Genomic DNA, 24281 nt, shown 5'->3' with positions numbered 1-24281 from the left:
TTGTGATTTCTGTGAACCCAGTAGTGAATTCACAGTACTAAAGAGTTACAGCCATAGTACTAAAGAATTTAATTGTTTTTTAATAATCTATTTAACCAGATGGTTATTTTTCTCTGATATAAGGGGATAATTCACCCAAAAATGAAAATTCTGTCTTCATTTACTAACCCTCTTGCTGTTCCAAATTTAAAGAACATTTACCACTATGGAAGTCAATGGGAACCTAAACTGTCTGAGTAAATGATGACATAATTTTCATTTTTTGGGTGGACTATCCTTTTAATTCATCAGAGTTTACCTTTTTTGGTCCTTTTTCAACCAAAGTATAGTGTCTTTCTTCACTCAGTGTACATCAAGTATGTTTCTTCCTGATCTTGGAAATACAGGATATAGGTCAGCTTTATTTGTTTTTCCAAAATCCTTTTTAACAATCTCAGGTCTATAAATTCAACTCATTGTTTGTCCCTGTTCTATGCCAAAGCTGAGAAACATCCCCTTATCCCCCTTAAGCTTAAATTGCAATTTGATGTAATCACTCTCATTTTAGAAGACTTACTTACACTATAAGTTAAACTGAAAGAAGAACTCATCAACCATGGGAAGTCTCTGGTGTGTAAAAAATAAAGAGAATAAAAGATTAATATTAAATGTATTTATTTTACTTATACTTCACTTTAGAAATGTTTTAGGAACTCGCTTGCTTGTATATGCCAAACTACCTTTTGCAGAACGTTTCATTTTCTTCCACAGTCCATCTGAGGTCACAGCGCAAGAGCTCACAGCAAAACAGGCAGTCTGAACACTTTCTGTGCCTGGAGTCCCACAGGGCCATTAACTGGTGTGTGATAGTATTACGACAGCTTCCAAGACAGAGGAAGAGTATTCCACAGTGATAATTTGAAAGAAGACTGGGAGAGGAAGTGTGTGGGTTGCAGAGAGAGAGAGAGAGAGAAGATGCGAGGCTCCTTTGGTGTTACTTCTGAAGAATGATGACATCTTCAAATCATCTGATGCATTTAATATGATGTAAGTACACACTTACAGTGTTTCAGGCACACGTGAAACATACCAGTACGCTCGACTGTATACTTGTGGCAGAAACGGATAGTGAAATCAATCATTTAAATAGATTTATAGATGTACACGCAGGTCTTTACAGTATATAATTTCATGCAATAAATCACAACTGCAGTCAAGATACCACTGCTTTTACTTTTTGTAGAAGCAGAACTTTAAAAATATTCATTTAGCTACATAAATGCACCACAAATGTAATAAAACTTCCATATGGTCCATATTCACTGCTGCTCTTGTGGAAACTGAAATAAATATGCTAAATTTGTCAGAAGAGAAAAATTGCAACTCTTTTACATATCCGGGCAGAAGCAAAAAAGGATGCCTGCTTGCCAACCAAAATTAAATAAAGCCTTCAGAGCTCTGCATGTAAATTTAAAAACTACAAGGAGGCAGTCTTCACACCCATGTTTGAAAAACCTTATTGAGGCCGACAGCTAAGCAAAAGGACCCATAAATAAATGACTTGTTGAAAAACATACTACTGTAAATACATAAGTTAAAAGATACTCACACGCAGAATATGAAGTTATTACAGCAGAGAGAACTATATATGAATTATTCCTACATCCTCCATTATATATTGTCCAGACAGTTCTGTAGATGTTTGACAAGTCAATATAAGCTCAATGCACAGTTACAGCAAAACAAAATGTTTTTCAAATTTCAGTCCTTTTCAAAGGCTGCGTTTTCACTGGCACAAAAAAAAATCTGTTTTTGGCTCACATATGACAGATCGGAATTTGTTGCACACGCGTAAACTCAAAAATCCGCATGAGATCCAATTTTTTTTTTGAGCCACTTCCAAATGTGGTTTTAAATCAGATACAAATCCAATATCGGCATGCTGTATTGAGGTGGGAACTTTATACAGTACATAGGTAAGAAATTGCACAACATTCAGGAGCTGGTTTTCAACCCCTACCCTGTGAATTTTACACGTAAATACAACAGCTTTGCTACTAAAAGCTACATTATATTTCTCAGCAATGAGGTGATGAAGTAGCTGGTTTTGTAATTAAACAATCTTATAGGCAACTCGCTCATGTGTTCGCTCTCATTAATTAATTCAAATTGCTTCACATAAGTATAATCTTACAGTGCTACTTTATTTCACTTCAGAATTCTACATCTAACGAGCTGTAGACAAATGACAAATACAAATTACCATTATTTTACAGTCTTTATCCATTCAGTCAGATTTTGTACTGCAAAACTTCCATGACAGCTGGTGTTCATGCTGGCAAATAATAATTTCTACTCGACATGAAATAAAATATAAATCATTTTAATAGCACGGCCATTTAAAACCAAAGGGTCCATAGTGTGCATAGTAAAGCGATCACTGACAGGAATTAATGTAAACACAGACACTGGAAAACAGTCGTGTCTAAAGTGAATGTAAACAGGCGGGCCAAAAAATCGGATATGGCCAAAAGATTGGATCTGTGCATTAAGAACATAGACTGTAAAAAAAGATGGACGACGCGTCTCCACTTCCTTCCACTACAGAAAAGAGAAGCGAATACATCTCAGTATGGCCGCTGCCATCTTGAGTAAATGACGTCATTTGGAGCCTGAGTCTGCGCAGTAGAGATTCATTTGGAGCCCGAGTCTGCGCAATAGAGATTCGTTTGGAGCCCGAGTCTGCGCAATAGAGATTCGTTTGGAGCCCGAGTCTGACTCGTGAGGTGGAGCCGCGGAATCAAACTTCCGCCCAAACTTCCGCAGACCCAATCAACCATAACGACACTTTTATAGCATCAAATTACTAGCTAAAATCAAACGTATCACAAAAACGAACAATTGAACATATATCAGCGTGATAACAACTGCCTTAATTGACCAAAACCATATTTCGGAAAATTGTATTGGAAGTGTAATTTATTTTTTTATTTTGACTGAAGTCCCATTCGTTTACAGGGTTCATGACCTGTACTGCAGCCAGCCACCAGGGGGCGATCAAAGAGCCTGCAGCTTCACTTTTAAAGACAAGTGAGACACACCCGATTAAGACGTGCAGTGTAAACGCAGCCAAAATGAATCTAGACAGTAGTGATGCACGGATGAGCTAATACGTCACCCGAATCCGCAGCTTCAAATAAATTATCCACCCGCCAACCACCCGCAACTATATTTTTGTCTTATTTAGATAATCAAACCCGATCGTCACATTCCGGGTTCATACGGTCATGAAAAACCTGGAAAAGTCATGGAATTTTAAAACAGCAATCGGTCTAATCGGTCATTGTTGCATCGACACAGAAATGTATTATTTGCATGTCTTTTTAAGACTTTCGGTACTCGTGCGCTCCAGAGGTGCTTTTCTGTGTGCTGCAGTCACATCCAAAGTGCGCGCTGCGAACAAACAAACAAAGCTTGTTGCGCTTAAGTGGCCAAATACACACAAAATAACGTCAAAATGGTCGTCCTGGCAAGTATCCTCATAAGCATTGTCGGTTTTGTCTTAAGTTGCTAAAGAAAACGCATATGTATAAGTATTGGTTCCGTGAATTGGTCTTGGTCTTGTATTGGTCTTGTGACAGCAGCCTAATAAAGCTGTGCCGTCTGTCATTAATGTTAATCAAACAACAAAAGACAGAAGAAATCCCTCACTGCTCTTGACTAAATAATGTTTTGTTGAATAACTTTAATATGTTGATTTACAGTTTATTCAATTTCTGTATCCTATTTAAAACATGTTCATATTTTAGAAAATGTAGTTAATATTTGCATGATTAATGAATTATCTTATCCACCCGCGACCCACCCGCAAATAATCAAAATGCAATATTTTATTACTCGACCCACCCGATCCGTGGATTATCCGCAGCACCTGCGGATGTAACCGCCATCCGCGCATCACTACTAGACAGCATACGTTGAATCTACACATTGCACTTTTCATAGAAATTACACAAAATGCTGTAAGAAATTGAAATTTAGTAATTACTGACATCATTGAACCTGTTTGCTGAAATTTGGAGTGGTAAATGTTGGTTTACATTACATGACATTGAGATTAGAGAAGGAAAGGAAAAGTGCTGCTTGCTTTGGTAGCTCCGGTACTTACCTCAATGAGTTTACGCTCATAGTTGGCAGCCAGTTCCTCTATATCAGCTACAGACCGGTTTTGTGGAACTGGAAGGGGACCGTCACAATTCCTTTGAATGGTTAATGCTGGGAACAAAACGTAACACACATTAGGAAGTGCAATCAAATGAAAAAAATTGAAACAGTCCTTAAATAAAATAAAATACATTTTAATATAACCCAAACATTTAAAAGGAGGTCATTTTATAAATGTTAAAATACCACCAGTTTATTGTGCACAGTCAAATAAAAATAGTGTAAATGTTGCAAAACTGTATTTCAGTGGTCGACTTCCAGCACAACCAATGGCATGAGTTTGGGGCGGTATTATCTGTCTGATGAATATCGAAGACGATGCAGTATAAGATGTCTGGAAACAATTATTTTTGCAAGCTGCAGTTTGGTTGCCCTAAAGGTGAAAAAATTACACACTTCAGCTTTATGGCAAGTTACAAAGATTCAGTAATATGATTATGTCTTGTAAAAGTTTGGGAAAAACAATAAAATCTGAGATGCTTGTTGTTCACACCAGCAAACTTGGGCTTCCTCCAGTGCTGCAGAGCTGTAGCCTTTAAATCCGGTGTAATCTAGTTTCAGTTGAGCCGCCTGTGACGGCTGAGATCCGCTGAGTTCATAAGCAGCAGAACAGAATCTTTTACCAATTGAAAACTCAATTAAAATCTGCAACTTTTCACAACACAAACGTTGCTTGAGGCGCCACAGGACAGCAGAGACGAGGAAAGCAATAAGAACATAAACGCAACCCTGGACCTGGCCGACTTTCAACTGAACAGCTGTTAGACTCTCTCATTTCTTAATTCTCAAAGGAGAAAGAAAATACAGATATTTCCAGGGCGAAAAACAAAATTACATGCAAAAAGTTTTCTTTTGTGAAAAGCCAAAAGATGTTTTTGACCAAGAGAGGATGTAAAAGTCACAAATTGACTGTCACTGATGTTCTTAGTCGGGGCAAAAGCAATTTTGCATGCTAAAAGCCTAGTGTGACCACATCTTAACACCAATTGGCTGATAAAGGGTGGCTGGATCATCAGAATAGTGGAGATATGCACACAAAGTGTCCAGAGGGCATGAATCTGCTGGGGTAAAAATGATGGCGACGAGGAGGTGGTGCTCAGCTGAAAAGTTTGTCATAAAGCCGTGAATAAGTCTATGGAGTACAAGTCAACAATCCTGAACATTATCAGCTCACCCGCACACAGCCGCCCGCCATTTCAGCGCTGAGTCTTATCAGTGCTCTGCCAATAGTCTACGCGTCCCACGAACTCACACACCACTACTGTCAGCAAGAGTGGACTGCACTCAAATTACTGCCAATGTGCAGCTCAACCTTGATTTCAGTCCACCACAGTCATGCCTGAATGTATTAATAATAAATACATTTATATATAATTGTTGTGTATGAAGTTTATCACACTTTTTGAAACAGAACAACTATACACAAGAGTTTACGTTGTGTCAGAGAATTAAAAAAAAAATATTCGGACACGTCACGGCAGATTTCACATCATATTCAACAATTCAACAATCAGTTGAGAAACTGATACTCAATTAAGAAATAAAAAACAAACTGAGAAATAAATAAATTAAATGACAAACTGATGCATCATTTCAATGATTAATTAAAAAAGGTGGATAAATATATCCACACTAGAATCTGATTGTACAATCAAAAAACGAATAAATAAATAAAAATGAGTCAAAACAATTAATAAAAATGCAAAACAATATTAAGAATTTTTAAGATTTTTTTTATTATTAACACTATTAATGCTTTCATCACAAAGCAGTAAGCAATCTACTGTCAATCACTGCACCAATGGGTAACACTTTATTTGAATGTGTCTTTGATAAACACGATACATGTACTTACTATTATATAACATTATACTACGGGGCCGTTGAATGCTTGAATCTGATTGGCTGACGAGGTGTGCAATTATTTTCAGGGAAACTCACGGCGAACGTAGTTCCAGGCAGCTCTTGACCGCATTACATGACCATATCATGACCTTACAATATGATAAAAACGACAGATCATGTCCATGTTTTTGCCACAAAATTACGCTTTATTATGTACGGAAAGCACATACTCGGTCTCTCCCGCTCTCTCTCCCTCACAGACCGCACATACATAACAGTTACAGTTTGCGCACACTAACATACATCGCGCTAATGTTAGCGCTACTCTGACGATTTTATCAGTAAACAACTTAAAAACTACATGACTTCTCACAAGCGAGGTAACAACAACGGCGCAGTTCATGAACAAAAGGAACTAAGTTTCACTATAACTAGAGACATTGCCGCAGAACACTATTGAGAGACGCACAGAGGTAATTATCTCTTTCTCTCTCTCTCTCATAACTTACTTATTAACTGTATTAACTGCATTATTAGTCCACTATCAACGGCTCAAGCCTCAGTTACCAGGTTTAAAATGACGTTTTGGAATTAGCAACAGAGGCGTTGGATGAAATGCGGAAGAAATAATCCTACTTACAATAGCGATTTAAGTAGAAATACTGGACGAATGCCTTGAAATATATCGTCTGATCGATGTCTTGAGGTGTGGCAACCGTAGTATAAGCGGAATAATTGACTTCGGTCCGTTGAATTATTAGAAAAATAATGCACACCTCCGCTTCGCGTCGTGACCGCATCACCACCTCGGGTGTGCATTATTTTTCTAATAATCCAACGGCCCGTCGTCAATTATTCCTTACTCAATAAATTATGCATAATTACATGCATAGCCAAACCCTAATCCTAACCCTACCCATATAGTACTGTAAGTACATGTAGTTAAAGGGATAGTTCACCTAAAAATGAAAATTCTGTCATTAATTACTTAATTACATTAATTACCAAGACCTTCGTTCAATCTTCGGAACACAAATTAAGATATTTTTCCTAACACGATCAAGGCACAGAAACATAGCAAGGACATCGGTAAAATAATCCATGTGACATCAGGGGTTCAACCGTAATTTTACGAAGCTACGAGAATACTTTTTGTGCGCAAAAGAAAACAAATATAACAACTTTATTCAACAATTCGTCTCCTCCGCATCGCCATTTTGGAGAGTATCCACTGAATGTAAACAACGAATGCTGTTCTGTGTCAGCTGCGTCATGCGGATACATTGTCTGCGTTGTTTACGCTGTTTACACTTTGATCAGAACATAAACAACTTATCCGCGTGACGCATCTGACACAGAACAGCATTCGTTGTTTACGTTCAGTGGAGTCATTAATGACAGAATTTAAATTTTTGGGTGAACTAACCCTTTAATTAATTTTACTCAGTACTTAAACGTATAATTACACTTTAACAAGGACACCTTAAAATAAAGTGTAACCCAAACTAACATTAGTTGAGACTATTTCATGTATAAGGCTTAAAAAGCAATTTGGGTCATCATGATCATAAAAAGGTTATACAATTTCTAAACTGTAACTGCAGATTAGATGTGTGTCTATGTAAGGGTAATTTATGTTAAGGCAAAAGTTATATTTAATAGCTATGCCAAACAGGAGGACACCTAATAGCAGTGGACCTCATCAAATTGATTTGTTTTCAGGCATTAGAGAAGTTTTAATGACTGTAAAGATAAAACACCAACAACAGCTCCCTGAATTAAAAATAGATCATTTCAGTCTGGGCTGTCCTGAGAGACCCATACGGTGGTGTGGGTTATCATTATATTTTCTTTATGAATTTCAGATGGTTCTTTTTTAACCCCAATTCTGTCAAAACGTTCTTAGAGAACTTGCATCTCAAGAAACCAAGAGGAGAACAAAAAATCGTACAAGTCTACTATGTGAGTGAATGAACGTAGGTTTGACAGACATATGCAAAATTAGTGTCTGTTTACGTGCTGGAAAAACAACAAAAAAAAAAAACGAAGAGAGTTAATGAGAGTGTTGATCAAAGTAATCTCCATCCATTTTCCCATCATGCAGCAGTCGCTTCCTGTGAGACAGCTTGAGATAACAACAGCGTATCATTCCATCAGTGAGCGATCTCAACTAAGTACAGGACGCAGTCAATTTGACGCCCAGACGTGAAATTGCATACCAAACACTCATCGCACCTTAGAGGGCAAACGCAGAGGGTTCTGAAGAGCAAGTTTGCTTATAATCTTCCAGCTTACACATCTGAACCCCTCATTCCTCCATCAACATCTGACCTCAATCAGACTGAAGAAATTAGCCAACAATAGGTGATTTAAAAGACAGAGGAGGCACAGACTGAGTTGTTCTGCTTTTCTCTTTGATGTAGGGACCTCAATAAATTCATCTTGTGTAAGTTTCAGTAAAGGTACTCTACTGGGTTAATCTTTTTTGTGTAATTTTGAGTTTGTCGTGGCCGTGTTACCATTTTTCCCCTTGTACTTCACTATTTTTATATCACAAAACAAAATCCTTGAGGCAATTTCTTGCGTCACTGGCTGTTTTTCCAGCATCAAAGAAAGGGCATCTGCTGTGTAATCAGGCCCTTGAATAAACAGCAGATATCTGAAATATATTTATATATATATATATATTTATATATATATATATATATATATATATATATATATATATATATATATATATATATATATATATATATTAGGTGTGCGATATGCCGATTTTTGATCGTGGGCGATAAATATGTCTCCACGATCTGCTTTTGAAGAAATATCGTTGTATCGTGCTACAGCACACATTCTATGAGCTGCAGTTCTGGCGCCTCCGGCTCAATATGTACAATGCGACTTGCATTCACATCAAATGTTAAGTCTGTAGTAGAGTTGCACTCATGGGACACTGCACTTCGCAGTCACATAAGTACATCTGCATGTGCTTTAACGCCTTGCTGGTTAAACATTACATTTACAGGCTGTTCTGACGTGCGCTATTTCTCAGCGGATACACATGAAGCGCACGCACACTGTCAAACAGCGCCTAATTACTGGACTCTCTTATCTTTTGCACTAATACTGTCAAAACACACAAGGTTTACATATAACCACAGTTGGTTATGTCTAAAATGAAAGTAAACATTTGAGATATATATATCCGTTTGATATCAATTCAGCCAAAATCATTTATAGCCAACACTTTAATTTTTTATTTAATTTTTAATTTAAGAAATAAAAAGAGAGATTACTAAGCAACATGGTAATGCTATGCCTTACAAATTTTCATAAGGAGAAGGAAAGCGGCCAGTGCATTATTAAGGAATCCCTTTTTTTTTTTTTTTAGCAATTTGGTTAAAATAACCAGGCCTGATTTAGCTTGTAATCTGCCAATGGCTTCCTTGTAAGAATCCGCATGCTTTTCTAGATCAGTAAGAGAAAATATGTAATGAATAAAACAAAAATAACCTTTTTTCTGGTAAAAACCAAACAAACTGATATGTTTACTTTGAGAAAGCTTGATCATTTACATAAACATGACCACCTATATATCTCAGAGTCAGCATGTGTAATGGAGTACATCAAACAGAACAAACTTCAGTTTTGTTATTCTAAACTGTACAGCACCAGTAAAAAATCTTCTAAAACATTAGGAAGAAGACTAGATAATATCACCCTCGATTTCCCACTTGACTTCACATATAGTTCTTTAGTATAAATTTATGTATACTTATCTGTGTATGTGTGTGTGTGTGTGTGTGTTAGAAATAAAATCCTCATTATTCACATTAAGATCAAAGCTGTTAGCTTAAGAAACTTGACCTGATAACGTCAGCTGCACTAAAAACATGGAACCAGCCTTGTTGTGGCTCATTAATCGTGAAATTCTGAAAACATCACAGGCTACAAGCCATAATGAGGATTCAAATCATCCTCCCCTACCCTTCAGTGGCCTTAATATAACCCATGAATGACACATTCATTGATGGCCGGTTATTAGAGTCACCACAAACACCGTTTCGCCTTGAAAATAGACTTGAGGTAGACAGAGTGCCCCTAAACCAGTGCTTTTGGGTCATTTAACTCATCCTGCATTGCTTAAGCGAGAGGGGTGGTGGGGATGCTTGTTTTTATTAGCGGAAAGCAACATTATCGGATACTCAACAATCTAGTTCCAGCCAGTGTAATTGACTGCCATTTCTAAAAGTCAATCTAATTGCTTTTTCGTTATTGTGTTAATAGTCCTGACAGCGGTAAAGGGAAATCCCCCTCCCCATGAGAGGGACCAGAGCCTACAGACTATTAATTTGCCTCTTCACCGTAATTAAATGCACCGTGGCTGATAAACTTGCAGATGACTAATGACAAATGTTAAAGTAGGTCAAATCAATTATTTCAACATCCAGCCACCAGAAAACAAAGAGGAAAAAAGCAGCATTCAAGCAGTCTCAAGGGGCAACATTAGGCGAGTTCTTGAATGTGGTAGGGGAGTCCTACACAACGTCTGAATACTAATCATCATGCCTGGATAGTTTTTTTGTTTTAGTCCATCAGCCCCAAGGACTGATGACATGAAGAGAATGTGGGACTATACTTTGATTTTTCCTCAGAGACATTCCCATAATGGTTTGGTTATAATACAGTGGTAATGTACAAAATAACTTGAATTGAGAATATTCTCTGGTGAAAAAGGATGCTGTGCTGATATTCAGTACAACATCACCCTTGTTCGGTGCTCAATTTTATACAATAAGTGCTTATTCGTTCTTCGCTTGGGATTAGAAAGAAGTTTGAAATACCCGAGAAGCAGTATTTGTTTTGGCCTGACTTCACTCGAAGTTATGTCACATGCAATTATATCCTAAACGAACAACCTAGGCTCACTGGAATATATGCGTAGATGTAGCGACATTCCAGCAAAATTATGTTTCTTGCACGTTCTGCAACACTTTCAAAATGTCCAGTGAGTGTCGCTAAAAACGTGTTCAGTTTTATCCGAAACAAGATCAATGTGAATCTGGAAGCTATATATTACATTGATTGCTGCACGTATTGCACCAATTCAGAAATCAGCGAGTGGCGCTAAAATACTCAACAATATTTGAAAAATGTACCACCTACACTAAAGCATGTAACCCATAGTGTTAACAAAAGCAAAAATAAGATAAAAACACATTCGCTAAGTGTGGACTATTTTTAGTCAACTATTTACTATTTATTTATTTATTTGTTTGGAAAAGAGTAGTGAGAATAATAAATAAAATGCAAAAAATGTAATTAGGGCCTTTTTATTAGATTAATACATTTATCAAAGAAACAAATCAACAAAGGTAATTAATAATCAATACAATTATCACCAATAAATAATCATCAATGACAATTTAATAATGAAAAAAAAATCAATAATTATTAGACCAGTAGGCCTCAGCAAATTTCCAAGGAGGTAACAGAATAACTTAAAATCAATTACCTAAATAAAACATTTATTTTATTTTATTTTTTTATATTTATTTTTCCTCAATCACTACTGGTTTTTTTGGAGAGCATGCATTGCAGAGAACCTTGAGTATTCTGGAGTCACAACATGAATCATGGTTAATTAACTTAAATACATTCATGTAATATAAATATATCAGTAACTTAAAAAATATAAACATATTCCCAGTTTTTGTTAATAAAAAAAGTTTGAAAACAAGCAACACTGTCACAATTACAGCAGAAATACCAGAGGACAATATATTTGGACAATGGGGGGCTTGGATTCAAAAAGCCATCACACTAATCTTTGCAAAATTAAATTATAAAATGCAGTGAACTAAGCCAGATTTTGCATTTGATTAGTATATTAATCAATTCCTTTAATCATTCAATGATGGCAAGTGGGGTGTGTGCATAAAGTCCTGATATCCCCATCTGTTTATAAAAAGACAGGAGGTTGGGTGTCTGCGACGTGGCCACATGCAAAAGTCCTCTCCTGCCCCCCGCTACTCTTCTTTTCAAATTGTTGATAAGAGAAAGCCTTTCATTTCATATCAAATGAGATGTGCTCTGTTCCTGATAGAAAGGGAATTAAAAACCAAGCGACGGGAGGGCAAAATAGAAGAATCGCCATCACGGCATGCTATTAGCAAGTGTAATTTAGACATTTCCTATTTTGAGGTTTGGGAACGAGTGCAGAGGAGGCCATATCTTGCTTGGCAGTGGGGCTCAGTGCTAGTCTGATGCTATCGTGCTCTATTATGAGAGCTAGATGCCTGACACTGGCTACGATACTCTCCTCACACTCCCAGCATTCATCAGCAGGGACAGAGAGCACGTTCTTCTGGAGGATGCTGAAATGAATCCCGCTGGAGAGGCCATCAGTGCACCACCTCTGACCCACAGTAATATCCCATGAGCAGAGGACAGCTACATCTCAGTCCCCGGGAGATTCAGAGTGGTGGCTGGCTACAGGTTATGAGATATGAATTAAATCAGCTGAGACATGCATCTAAATCAGCTGTACACATTGCACCAACGAGAGTAATTTACAATGTGGGCTAATCAATCACTGTGATTATTACAATTTAAAATAACTAATTTATTGGAATATATAATATTTCAAAGGAAATTTATTCTTGTGATAGCAAAGCTGAATTTTCAGCAGCCATTAGTAACATCTTGTAACATTATAAATCTCTTTACTGCCACTTTTGATTAATTTAATGCTGAATAAATGTGCTAAAAATCTTGCTGACCCTCAACAGTAGTGTTAAATCACTAACAGTGACAATGAGCATTGCCTACGAATGCAGGACGTACTGTTATATTTTGAAGTGGGGGCAACATTTCTTCAAAGAATCTGAGGGAGCTCTGACAAAAAGAAACCCGTTGTTCCAAGAAAACGATCAAGGAATTTTTTTTTTTTCCTGCCCCAAAAAAAGTTAAAGCTCCTTCAGCCTCTCAAAGTTTGGGGAACTGCAAAGGAGGAAGCAGCAACATTTCATATTTCCCTGCAGCACTGACGCATGGTACTGTATGTGGAATAATAATGTGCTAGTTTGATCATTTAACGTTGTTTCACTATATTAAAAAAATCGAAATATTTCATTGCTGGTTTATGGATATTTTAAGAAAATGCAAATATGCAGACTCTATAATGGGACTACTTGTGCATTATTAAAAAGGTCATTGCATAAATAACTCATTTATGTTTATATTTTTTTATTTGAAATATAAATCGTTCAGGTAATCCAGCCAAGTCGTGACATTGGACCACTTTTTTTAAAGTCAGATTTTTACATCACCTTTCCCTTCAACTATAGTACTAGAGTACTTTTTAAATAAATACCCTACTCCATTCCATTTAGTGAGCAATCTCACACATAAACATCTAGTAGGGTTAAACATAGTGATCAAAAAAAACCATTAAAGGATGGGCTGTAATTACTGAACGACTGGTGTCTCCCCTGAAGCAAATGACAGTCAGCGTGTAAATCACAGTGACCACAATCAAGGACAGAATTTACATGAAGTATTTCTCCATTCCAACAGGCGTCATATAGAGTGCTGTGGGCTTTTTCATCTTGTGCTACCTGAACTGAGACACCAGCATATTAAATATGACACCTTCACTAACCGAATCAGGTCTCAAATACTCACCGCACAAGCATCCACCTCACATCTCATTTCCAAGCAACCCGCAATTTAAATTTCACAATCATGTTCAATCAAAGGTGTCATGTAACCATTATTTCCCCCAGCCTTAGTTAGAATATTAATGTAACTAATAAAAACAAAACACGTCAAACAAAAATTCACTAGTCTTGTCAGCGAATTATTTTCCTATTGTTGAAAAATAATGCAGAAATGAGTCAGAGAACACCTTCCAGTTTCCATTAAGAACATTTCCTGACAGCAGATGGCAGAGCGATTTTCCATATTTAAATCATTACGAATAAAGGACCGCAAGGTTACTACATAGCAACTTCTGAGAAAGATGTTATTCTGAGCAATTTCACTGAGAATCACTTCCTCCCTGTGGGCAGATTTCAGTCCATGCACACTAGGATGAGCAGTAAACGCATAGCAGCTCTTTTCTCAGAGCATCTTTACGTGATAAATCTAAATATCCAGAGGCTCTCAGCACTGAACGGTCAAACCCAAAAATATAATCTAGAGGAAACGCATGGCTGTAGAAATTAGGCCAGTGACGTTATGTCCATATGTCGCGCACATTATTCACAAAACAATTCAAGGGATAGTTCACCCAAAAATTTTGTCATTATTTACTCCAAACAGTATGCTGCATTTAAAGAAATGGGCTACAATGCTTCAAAATAGATAGATATTTAGATAAAATGATAATGCCCTTCCCATTTGAAGCATTTGGTGCAGAGTCAAACAACCAAGTTGAAAAAAAAAAAAAAAATAGATAAAACACAAACCAAACCAACGCATTAAAACCAAAACCAAACAACATAAAAAATTTTAAAACTTTCTCTGAAGTCCACAAGAAATAAAGTCCAATAAAGTTGTCTCAAATTGTTCACAGATACTCAACTAAAAGGAAGAACCTGCTCAATGAACTGCTGTATATTGATGGGGAACATTCAAGGCTGAAGAAGGACATTCTCTTGCAGGAAATTGAGGCAACCTCCTCCCCTGGCATCTATGCAAATACACAAATAAGCTTCAACATGCATATCCGATTTAATCAGCCAGGCATCTAATTACTGTTCAGATTAAACTGCCATTAGATATTAAGTCACCAGTGGCAAAGTGGTAATAAGATTGAGTATTGTGATGCGAACTTTAGATGGCTGTTCCCTCACAGTCATATGGCACGTATTTCTGATAAAAAGGCTCCTCGGCTCAAACGTGATGAGTCCGAACCGAACTGACCTCAAGCATTTCAATACACAAGCTGTCCTACATGTTCATCTAATTTGGCAGCCCATGAATATTTTCCCTTGAAAACCCATTATAGTCCAAAAATTAGCACAAGGAAAAGAGCATGAATCAGAAATAACACAGTCGTATTTGAAAAGCCTGTAGGTCTAATGATGCTGGAACAATTTCTTTTCTCTGTAATAGTGACGGCAGCTGCTGTTTGAGACGTTTATGAGGTGAGCTCAGCTGGAGCAAACAGATGGTCCAATAGTTCCTGGTTTTGGCTAAATTTATATCAGATGTCACATTGATGAACTCAGAGATGCAAGGAATAATGTAAATCAGCTCAAACAGTTTGCTGCAAGAAAGAAGGGAGGAAAACATTTTACCTTCTCGCATCTATTGTACTCTGCATAAAAGTTTCAGTGTGTCAGCAGAAAGGAAGCACTAAAATCCTAAAACGTTCCGAGATCATGGGGTCAGCTGCATCAAAATATGCATGAAAAAACCATGTCAAAATGTCTGTTTGCATAATTAATGCACAGACACCATTATGCAGCATAAAATATGAGGGCAAAGGTACTGCTTCACATTACAGACAAGGGCAACTGGAAATCTTCGAAAATGGAGAATTATGTAACCCCAAAGCGGCGGAAGCTTTTCAAGGGAGCATCAGGTTGCTTTGAGACAAGAGAAGAAACGTTTTGTTTCAGTATCTTGGAGAAGGGCTTGTTGATCTTTCTCAGTTCACATTTTCTGGCCTAATAGGATCGGATGATGAGAAAAATAATTAAATCATTCAGTTTTTACTGAAAAACTGCAAATCATTACATTAAAAAAAACCAAGCAGCACACAGAACCAATTAGTCTTGAAAGGGTAACCTAAGCCTTAATAAAAATTAAGACAAAATGTTCTCATTATTCCTCACAAAAATGTTACATAATTTTAGCCTAATCAGTCTTTACATATCGATAAATTCAGATTTGTCTTGTCCCAGCAGGACACTACATCAACAGTCAGGTATTAATGAGTATTACTTCTGAAATTAAGTCCTTTAAATCTGTTACTTTTAAATATTATTAACCTTAAGCCAAATTTATTAGTAGCCAGCAAAACACATCAAATATTACACTAAACAATGTAATGAATAACTGCTGTTATTGATTAGTGACAATTTACAATCTAGTGTACATTAAATTTATTAGCTAATGCAACAGGTATCATAAATTAACAATGAAAAACCTTTTCTAAATGTTTCTAATTGTATAAATTAACATTAAACTATTATAAGCAAACTAAATTTAAAAAAGAACAGTAGTGTGTGTGTGTGTGTGTGTGTGTATATATATATATATATAATCTAAATGGGCAATAAATGGACAAAGCCCAAAATGGTTGAACACTAAGCTTTTAATTGTCATAACCACAAATTATTGGTCAGGAAATATGCAAAATTTAAGCAAATGCACTACTTAAAAAGCCATTGCTATCTCAGAAAAACATCAAAGACAGAATTAAGTCAGAATATGGGAAGTCTGATTTTGTGATGAATCACGATAAAACACGAGTTGCATGGTAATGTTCCAGAGCGGTGTCTCTGAAGATCTGATGAGAAATATAATAATAAATGCATCTCTACCACACTGCAGCGTGGATGAATAAGTGTCATTGTGTGGGGAGCCTTTTTACCTGCTGGTGCTGGTGAACTACTTCACTGTGAACTAGGGCTGCACGATATTCGAAAAAACTCACATTGTGATATTTCTGCAATATATATTGCGATATGAAGATGATGATGACTTGGAAAGTTCTATTTGGAAAAAAATATCAATGATCGGGGTGATTTTGTAGGTGAGTAAATCAGCATAGAGAAATAAACTAATTAAAAACATAGATAAATATAATAGAACAAAGATATAAATTAAATAAACAGTGCTTTATATTTTTCCGGTAAGTCTAACAGTATTCAGGTATACTGGTTGAATAATCAAATGTAAAATAACACTGCATAGTCTTCACTGTATGAATTAAATCTAATAAATCTGTGTTAAAGCTACAAAAGTGATTTTTCTCTATGTGTTTTGTTGTTTGATTAACATTCACGACACAGAAAGCCTTTGGAACATTAAACTGCTGTGAACCATACTATCCATTTTCTTTATCAATTATTCACCTTCACCTAAGCCATAAGCAACCGTGTTTACAAGGATACTTGCAGAGACATGCATTTTGACAGTTTTGCGCATGTGTGTCATTTCAGACACAAACAGACGCGGAGATGAACGGAATTCAGTGTTCACATGCATCTGAGTGGCTCTCACCGTGTCTACAATGGGCGCGAGCAGAGCGGCGTGGCGCAACGCAACAAAATACAATAGAACCCATTATAATCAGTGATGCTGTCTACACTGGATGCGGCAAATCCCGCGAGTAAATCCCTCATTCTTTTTATGACGTACTAACACAAAGTTCAAAGGATTTGCAACGGTCACTTTGTCGCGTCCAGTGTAGACAGCGTGGCGACAGCTGTCACGAACAATCAGTAGTCTATACTAAAAATTGCACATCCTGCAATATGACTATCGCAGATGTGCACATCGTGATATCGATGCTGAAACGATATATCGTGCAGGCCTACTGTGAACAGTCACTTAATGCTTTGGAGTAGAGGTCTTCACGGGTCCAAAAATTCGTACCCGAACCCAAAGAGACCCGTAAATGTGCTGCACCGAACCGACCCGGACCCGACCATTATTCGAAAGTTGGACCCGAACCTGGCTGGGAAGACACAGACTCGACTGCACCCGATCGGCACATATTGCACAACAAACTGCTATTAAGTCAATAACAAGTTGCAAGAAAAAAAATTCCCTTATTACTGTTAGTAGCCTTCTCCCTGACTGCGATGCATACAATCCTCCTAGACAATAAATTTCCATCCATGTTGGCTGTTCATTCCTCTCTATTGCCGACTGAAAGAGCCTTCTTAATCCACTGATTATTGCTTTAAAAGTCTACTTTCTTTCAAGGTCAGTGACGGATGACTAATGCAACTTCCCAGTTTTTTTTTCTTTTCTCCATCTCGAGTCAACTTCGACTGTTGCGTTTCTGCAACAATAACGATACTTTTTGTTGGTTGTAATAAAGACTCGGAGCAATTATTTTTTAGCAAAAAACGTGCAGAACAAAAAGTGCGTTACACTTTACTGCATGCATGTTCAATAACAGGTGTGTCTCTTCTTCAGTTTTGTTTCAGCTTTTTTTCCCCCAAATCACTCATGAAGGAATCCATGATCACCGTCCGCTTGCAGTAGGCTACATTAACTCCGCCCGCGCTCTGCTTCTGGCGGCTGAGGTAACGCGTGTTTTTTTTTTTTTTTACCTTATTTCCCGCTCACAATTTTCTCATCCTAATTTTACAAACTGCAAGTTACAAAACACACGCATGCTGACTGACACTGATCACTGGCGGGTGCGGTGTTCTCCGAATCGATCGACTCGGGTATTACACACAATGTTAAACAGACCCGGAACCCGAAGTAGTAGATTGGGACTCGGCTGACCATTTAAAATATAGACCCGAACCCGTACGGGTCCCGGGTCCTCGGGTCTCGGGTCCTCCGTGAAGACCTCTACTTTGGAGTACTAGAGAATATTGGCAGAATGGCTTGCTTCCCACAGCTGAAAATTTGTTTTATAAAGAGGAATGATGAGGTGTCATTTCTCAACAAGACAATGCTCCTGCCCAAACTGCAAAAACAATCAAGAAGTGGCTTGTCCATCAGGCTCATGTTTTGGCCTGGTCTTAGTCTATATGAACCCTATAGTGAATATTTGGTCTCGCATTAAACCCAAACAAACTGGGAGACATATTTAACTACTCATGAACCATTTGAAGCCATTAACATTGAGTGGAACAACAGTGATTATTGATTAAAATGGTTAAGACCATTTAAAGATCACTAAATATTTTGCCATTTTGGCTTGTCACATTTTTTTTTTTTTTTTTTAAACGCTGTAAAATTTTTAACCATATTCTAAAGTGTTACCAATTAATAATGAGCTAATAGTGGAACTGATCAAACCCATGTACTTTCCCAATTCCTCAAAATCTTTATTCAGCATGTAATAATTTATTTTTTCAAAAATACTCAAGTAGGGCTCGCTGCAGTCCACAAGATCCAGGGGGCGTGGTTGGATCCACATCTAGGGGGATGGAGATTGGTAGGTTTAGGGGTGGAGATGGGGTGGGTTTAGGGATCAGGGGGTGGAGATGGGTAGGTTTAGGTATATGTAAGGTGGGAGGAGTTGGATCTGGATCCAACCACGAACCTTGGATCTTGTGGGCTGCAGCGAGACGCTCCTCAAAATACTACTGTTTCAGCTTTTCCTGATGGATATCACCCTACATTTTTGTCATATATCCCGACTCAAAAATGTGCTAATAAAATAGATTGCGTACAGCAATTCACACTATGGTGACCCACAAAACATTTTTTAATTTTGTCTGCAGTTTGACGCAACTATAATGTAACACAACTGTCATGCTTATTAGTTTACAATTAGTCACGCATAAAAAGACAACAAACATAAAAGTTCTGGCTCCCAAAAGCTTATCAAGTGCAAAAAACTTGCCAGCATCTATCACCTCCTCAGTCTGGCTGCTAGGTTAACAAGAAACGCTTCAATTAACCACGATAACCATCATGCATGTTGAAGAGCTTAAGTCACCATGCTGAGAGGCACATTAGCATGGGCCAGGTACAAGCAGCACCTGCGTTTACTCTTCATCTCCTCACACTTTTTGAAGCAGGGCCTGGGGACAGGCAGAACAGCCGGCCCCACTTTGATAAGAGCAGAAGCGCCAAGCTGCTTCTCTGATGAGCGCAGGTCTGCTCAAGCGCAGAGCATTCCTGGAGAGCCTCAGCATGGTATAGGCCTCTGAAGTCCGGCTTCATCTGAATAATGTCAGATAAGCAGCTGCTACTCACCAGAACGCAACTGTTGCATTGGTTCTTTGTGCTGCCTACAATCTGTTGCCCTCTACTTCACCCTCACTGTATAGCTGTCATTGTGCAAGACGAACACAAAGTCAGTGATGCTACAGGAAGAAAACAGCCAAGTCAAACACAACAACGTTAAGATCTTGTTCTTACTAGATGGTTCGTACTAGACTTTTAGATCTTGTTCGTAGAGAGACGGGATGATGCTGCAGGCAAGACTCCAAACTAATGCAAAGAAGAAACAAATATTTTGTGCAGTTCGCCTGACTACAATTTACTTTGTGTGTGTGTGTGTGTGTGTGTGTGTGTGTGTGTGAAGTAAATTGCTGTTATTTTCTTGCACAATCACAATATATAATGATTATGTCTTCAAATATCTGGATAAATAGATATTTAAGTCTTAAAATAAATGCACTGATATTGAAACTGATTCAGATACCAATAAGCTGATCATTACTTTCCTGTTATGGTGAATAACTGACAAATGACTAGTTGAATAGTTTAGTATTGTGTGATTTTTTATTTTGTAAATAATGTTCAGTTTCTTGCACAGATCGATCATTTCGTGTCATAAGATCTCAATATATAGTCAGGAGCCATGGGTATTAATTTTGTTTCTCTTGATTTGTCTTTTTTTTTATTCTTAGATTACAGACATTCAGACAGCCACTGACTTGCATTTTTTGAATCACTAAGGACCACAGTTTAGCTAAAAAACTTTTTTACTCTTCTACTGAAGAAAAAAGCCTATATCTTGGATAGCCTGAGGGTGAGTAAATTTTCATTTTTGGGTGAACTATCCCTTTAAGCATTTCTCTAAAATTTCAAAACCCATTATATACTCCTGGAGAAAGCCTACATTGACATGATAATATGAATGATATTAAGGTCTAAACATGCAATACAGAGACAGATTTAACTGTTGTGATGTATAACATGTCTTTATCTTAAAATAAATGAAACAACTTTTCATAAAGAAACAAGAATATGGTATTCTTTTCAACAAAAGACAGTGGTTATATTCTGTATGTGTTTTTTAAACAACGTTCTTCTTTCTTTGAATCAGACATATTTTATATAAATTAAATATAAATTAAATATAAATTAATCCTTATTAAAGCTACTAAAGTGATTCAGTCAAGAGCATTGAAGTGATTTTCTGTTTTTCTTTTGTTGTTTGCTTAACATCAATAACACATTCACTTAAGACATAACCGACTTTGTTTGTCAATACATTTTGACATAGACATTGACATAATATTGTGCACATTTGTCCATTCAAGCATGATAAGATGCGAAAAAGAACTCAATTCGGTACTCTTGAATCTCTTTCCAAATCTTCCCTCCCTTACATTTTCATCGTTTATATTCGTTGATATAAACGTATATCTCTTAGTTTTTGTCATTTAAAACTATTTTTTATTTAGCTATCATCTTGTTTTTGTCTGTTAAAAAATGTCAATGATGAAAAATATTTGTCAACTAAATATTATCACTGGACGTGGACCATCCAGAAGCAGGACTGTATATATGTGTATATATATATTAAAAATTAAAAATTATTAAAACAATTATCTTTTTCAATGTGAAAGCACTTAAATGACAAATTGGCATAACTTGCATTTAACTGGTAGTTTCTATTGGTGCTAAATATTTTTAGGTAAAGAATGTTGAGTGAACTTGTAAATTTGTATACTTATAACAAATTTTTTCTCATTAATTTGACATAAAATTGCTTCAGATGTGAAGCAAAAATGGTGAATGTATATTTAAAGTAAATCCAACACATTTTTACCAGTGAAGGTTTTGTGATGATTACTTGTTCAAAGTTTCAAAGATGTTTGTATCAATTCCGAGTTATCAAAGTTGGCATCATGCAGAAGAAAATTTTAGTGAGGAAAAAATCCTGCTGCACTACTGCTGTAAAAAAAAAAAAGTTTTCATTCTGATGTCTTTATTTACCTGTCTTGCCTTGTGCTTTTTATTTGAGATTGAACCTCACTGAGATAATGGCTTGAGTAATGACGGGCAAATGTAGTCCACCCTCTGCCCTTTTTACTCGCCTGTCTGTTTCTTTCTTTCTCTCTCGGGTGGCACGGCAGGACCTGAATCACAAATTAGTGCCGGCATCACACTCTGACTGTCAGTGAAGATCTCGAGGTCCGCCATAGCCAAGAACCAGAGCGCCCGCTCTGTCGCCGGAGGGGAGCATCTGTGGAGACGTCGGAGGATGGCTTGACAGTAAATGAAAAATAACCACAGGCAATAGAAGCCATCACTGTCCAGGTGCTCCCACCAAGGTATCTGGTGTACACCTGCCTAGCCTCTCTATCGTCAGGCACGACGGCTGTGCAATAACGGACACGAGTTATGAGGTCCCCTGTTTAACCTGCGGGTGATGATTAAAATGTTCATTAACACCGTTCATTAACAGGTGATCAGGTACGTCATCCCCCTTGCAGAAGACCACCTGGCCCCACCTACACGGCCGCTCATCTCCGCTCTGCTGCAAACGCACCCCTCTGATTAATAAAGACCAAGCTCGCTCACACACGACGGGGATCCGCATTAGTCAAAGTAAACACAATAACCCACATTACCCACACACGGCTGCACACTCATCTACACCTCTCCACCGAAACAGAGGCGCAAACAACAAAACAGCTTCACTTCCAGAACCCAACAGGGATGAGTAAATACAATCCGCCGTGTAATGAATTCGAAACATGAAATTATTAACGCTTTTCTGGCTGCACCAGTGAAGAATGGCCTTCATTGACTCATTAACTGTGGCTGTCATTGGAGAGAGGCGAAAGCCCGGCACGTTTATTCATTTTTAAATAGCACCCTGATCCATTTTCTGAACTAAGATTCATTTAGCCTGTCAGAGGCTCTGTAATGAATGCATTACAAGTCAAGGAGGGCTGATGGAGCAATGAATCCATCGCAATTTGAGTGCCAAAATCTCACACTGTGATAGACCTGGGCGGCATATGAATAGTTTGAGAGTGTACACTATATCTGATGAAGATATACACTGAAAAAAAACTACAAAAGAGGCTGGTCATTTTTGACAGGGAACACCAAATTAGGTAAAGGATTTTCAGCACAGTATAATTTAACCACAAGAAACAAAATAAAAGTAAAGTAAAATTTTCAATTGTTTTTAAAATAAATCTCTAATGCTCAGAAAGGCTACGTTTATTGGACACTCGCGCAACCGCCGTGCATACGAGGCACTTCAGACCAATCAAAGACTATAGAAATACAAAGACGGTTCACTCCTATACTTATGAATGGGAGAAACTGCAACGTGCAATATGGCGGGATAGTCCCGCCTTCTAAATGAAAGAGCCAATCGTTGATTGGTAAAGTGATTGCGTCACTGCAGCGGCCGTTAGAAGCTCCGGTTCCCATAGAAACTGGACCAGCCGATGCACGTGTGCAGTCATAAGTGCATTGGAACTACGCATGCGCATTGGCTGGTCTAGCCTGAAGTAAGCTTTTTAAACACTATTTGAGCAAAAGAAACAACATTCATGGGGCAGTTCATTTCAGATTTTGTTTCTGATTTGAAATATGTAATTTAATTGCCACTTCAGCAAGCAGTTTTTGAGATTTCAGGATTCCCCCATTCATTTAGATAGGACTTGGTCTTGTTTGAGCTGCCCGGAGGCGTTGCAAGTATGGCGGCCGAGTGAACGGACTTTCCTTAAAAGGGACTTTGGATCAATGCAAATCAAAGTAGGCAGGGTTTACTGTTCACAGACTAGTGATGGGAAGTTTGGCTCTTTTCAAAGATTTGGCTCCCTTAGAAGAGCCGGCTCTTGCGGCTTCATTTAGTATCACTTGGAGCCTTCTATTTTAGCCGAATTTAGCAATTGTGAACGGTTTGTGTGTTGGCAAGCAATTTTTTATTCAGTGTTTTCATAAAAGCCTTATTTTTATGCAGCAAACATATCAAATAAATAAAGGCAAAATTATTAAGATACATTAGACTTTAGTGCAGGTTGTCATTCAGAAATATCAGATGCCTCAGCTTGGATGGGCTGATGCGATTTCTCCTCTCCGTGATTATTTGTCCTGTTTTTGAGAAGACTCTCTCTGATGGGACCGATGTTGCAACAATACAGTGTCTTCCTACCATTATCTTAACCAACGCGCCTGCATTTAAATCCGGCTCCCCTGCCTCTCTCTGTCGCTCTGTGTACCTGGCCTGTACTACACTCGCAATCTTCGGAGCGTGTGTCCCCTTCCCTCTTTCACATAATGGTGTGACCCTAGTCTGTCCTCCCATGTGATTAGCCGCATGT

The 24281-nt window shown here is 37.7% G+C and overlaps 1 protein-coding gene across 3 annotated transcripts in view; it reads right to left on the bottom strand.

Annotated features, from left to right (window-relative positions):
• Positions 1-24281, bottom strand: part of snx29 (sorting nexin 29) — a 152465-nt gene that overhangs the window by 93614 nt on the left and 34570 nt on the right. For all 3 annotated transcript variants that reach the window (XM_058792899.1, XM_058792900.1, XM_058792901.1), the window contains exon 15: positions 4148-4254. In XM_058792899.1, coding sequence (XP_058648882.1) covers positions 4148-4254 — 107 coding nt within the window. The remainder of the gene's footprint in view (positions 1-4147; positions 4255-24281) is intronic.

Source organism: Onychostoma macrolepis, chromosome 12, assembly GCF_012432095.1.
Source record: "Onychostoma macrolepis isolate SWU-2019 chromosome 12, ASM1243209v1, whole genome shotgun sequence".
Classification (NCBI taxonomy): domain Eukaryota; kingdom Metazoa; phylum Chordata; class Actinopteri; order Cypriniformes; family Cyprinidae; genus Onychostoma; species Onychostoma macrolepis.
The sequence above is the reverse complement of the archived record's forward strand: the minus strand, read 5'-3'. Positions and strand labels throughout refer to the sequence as shown.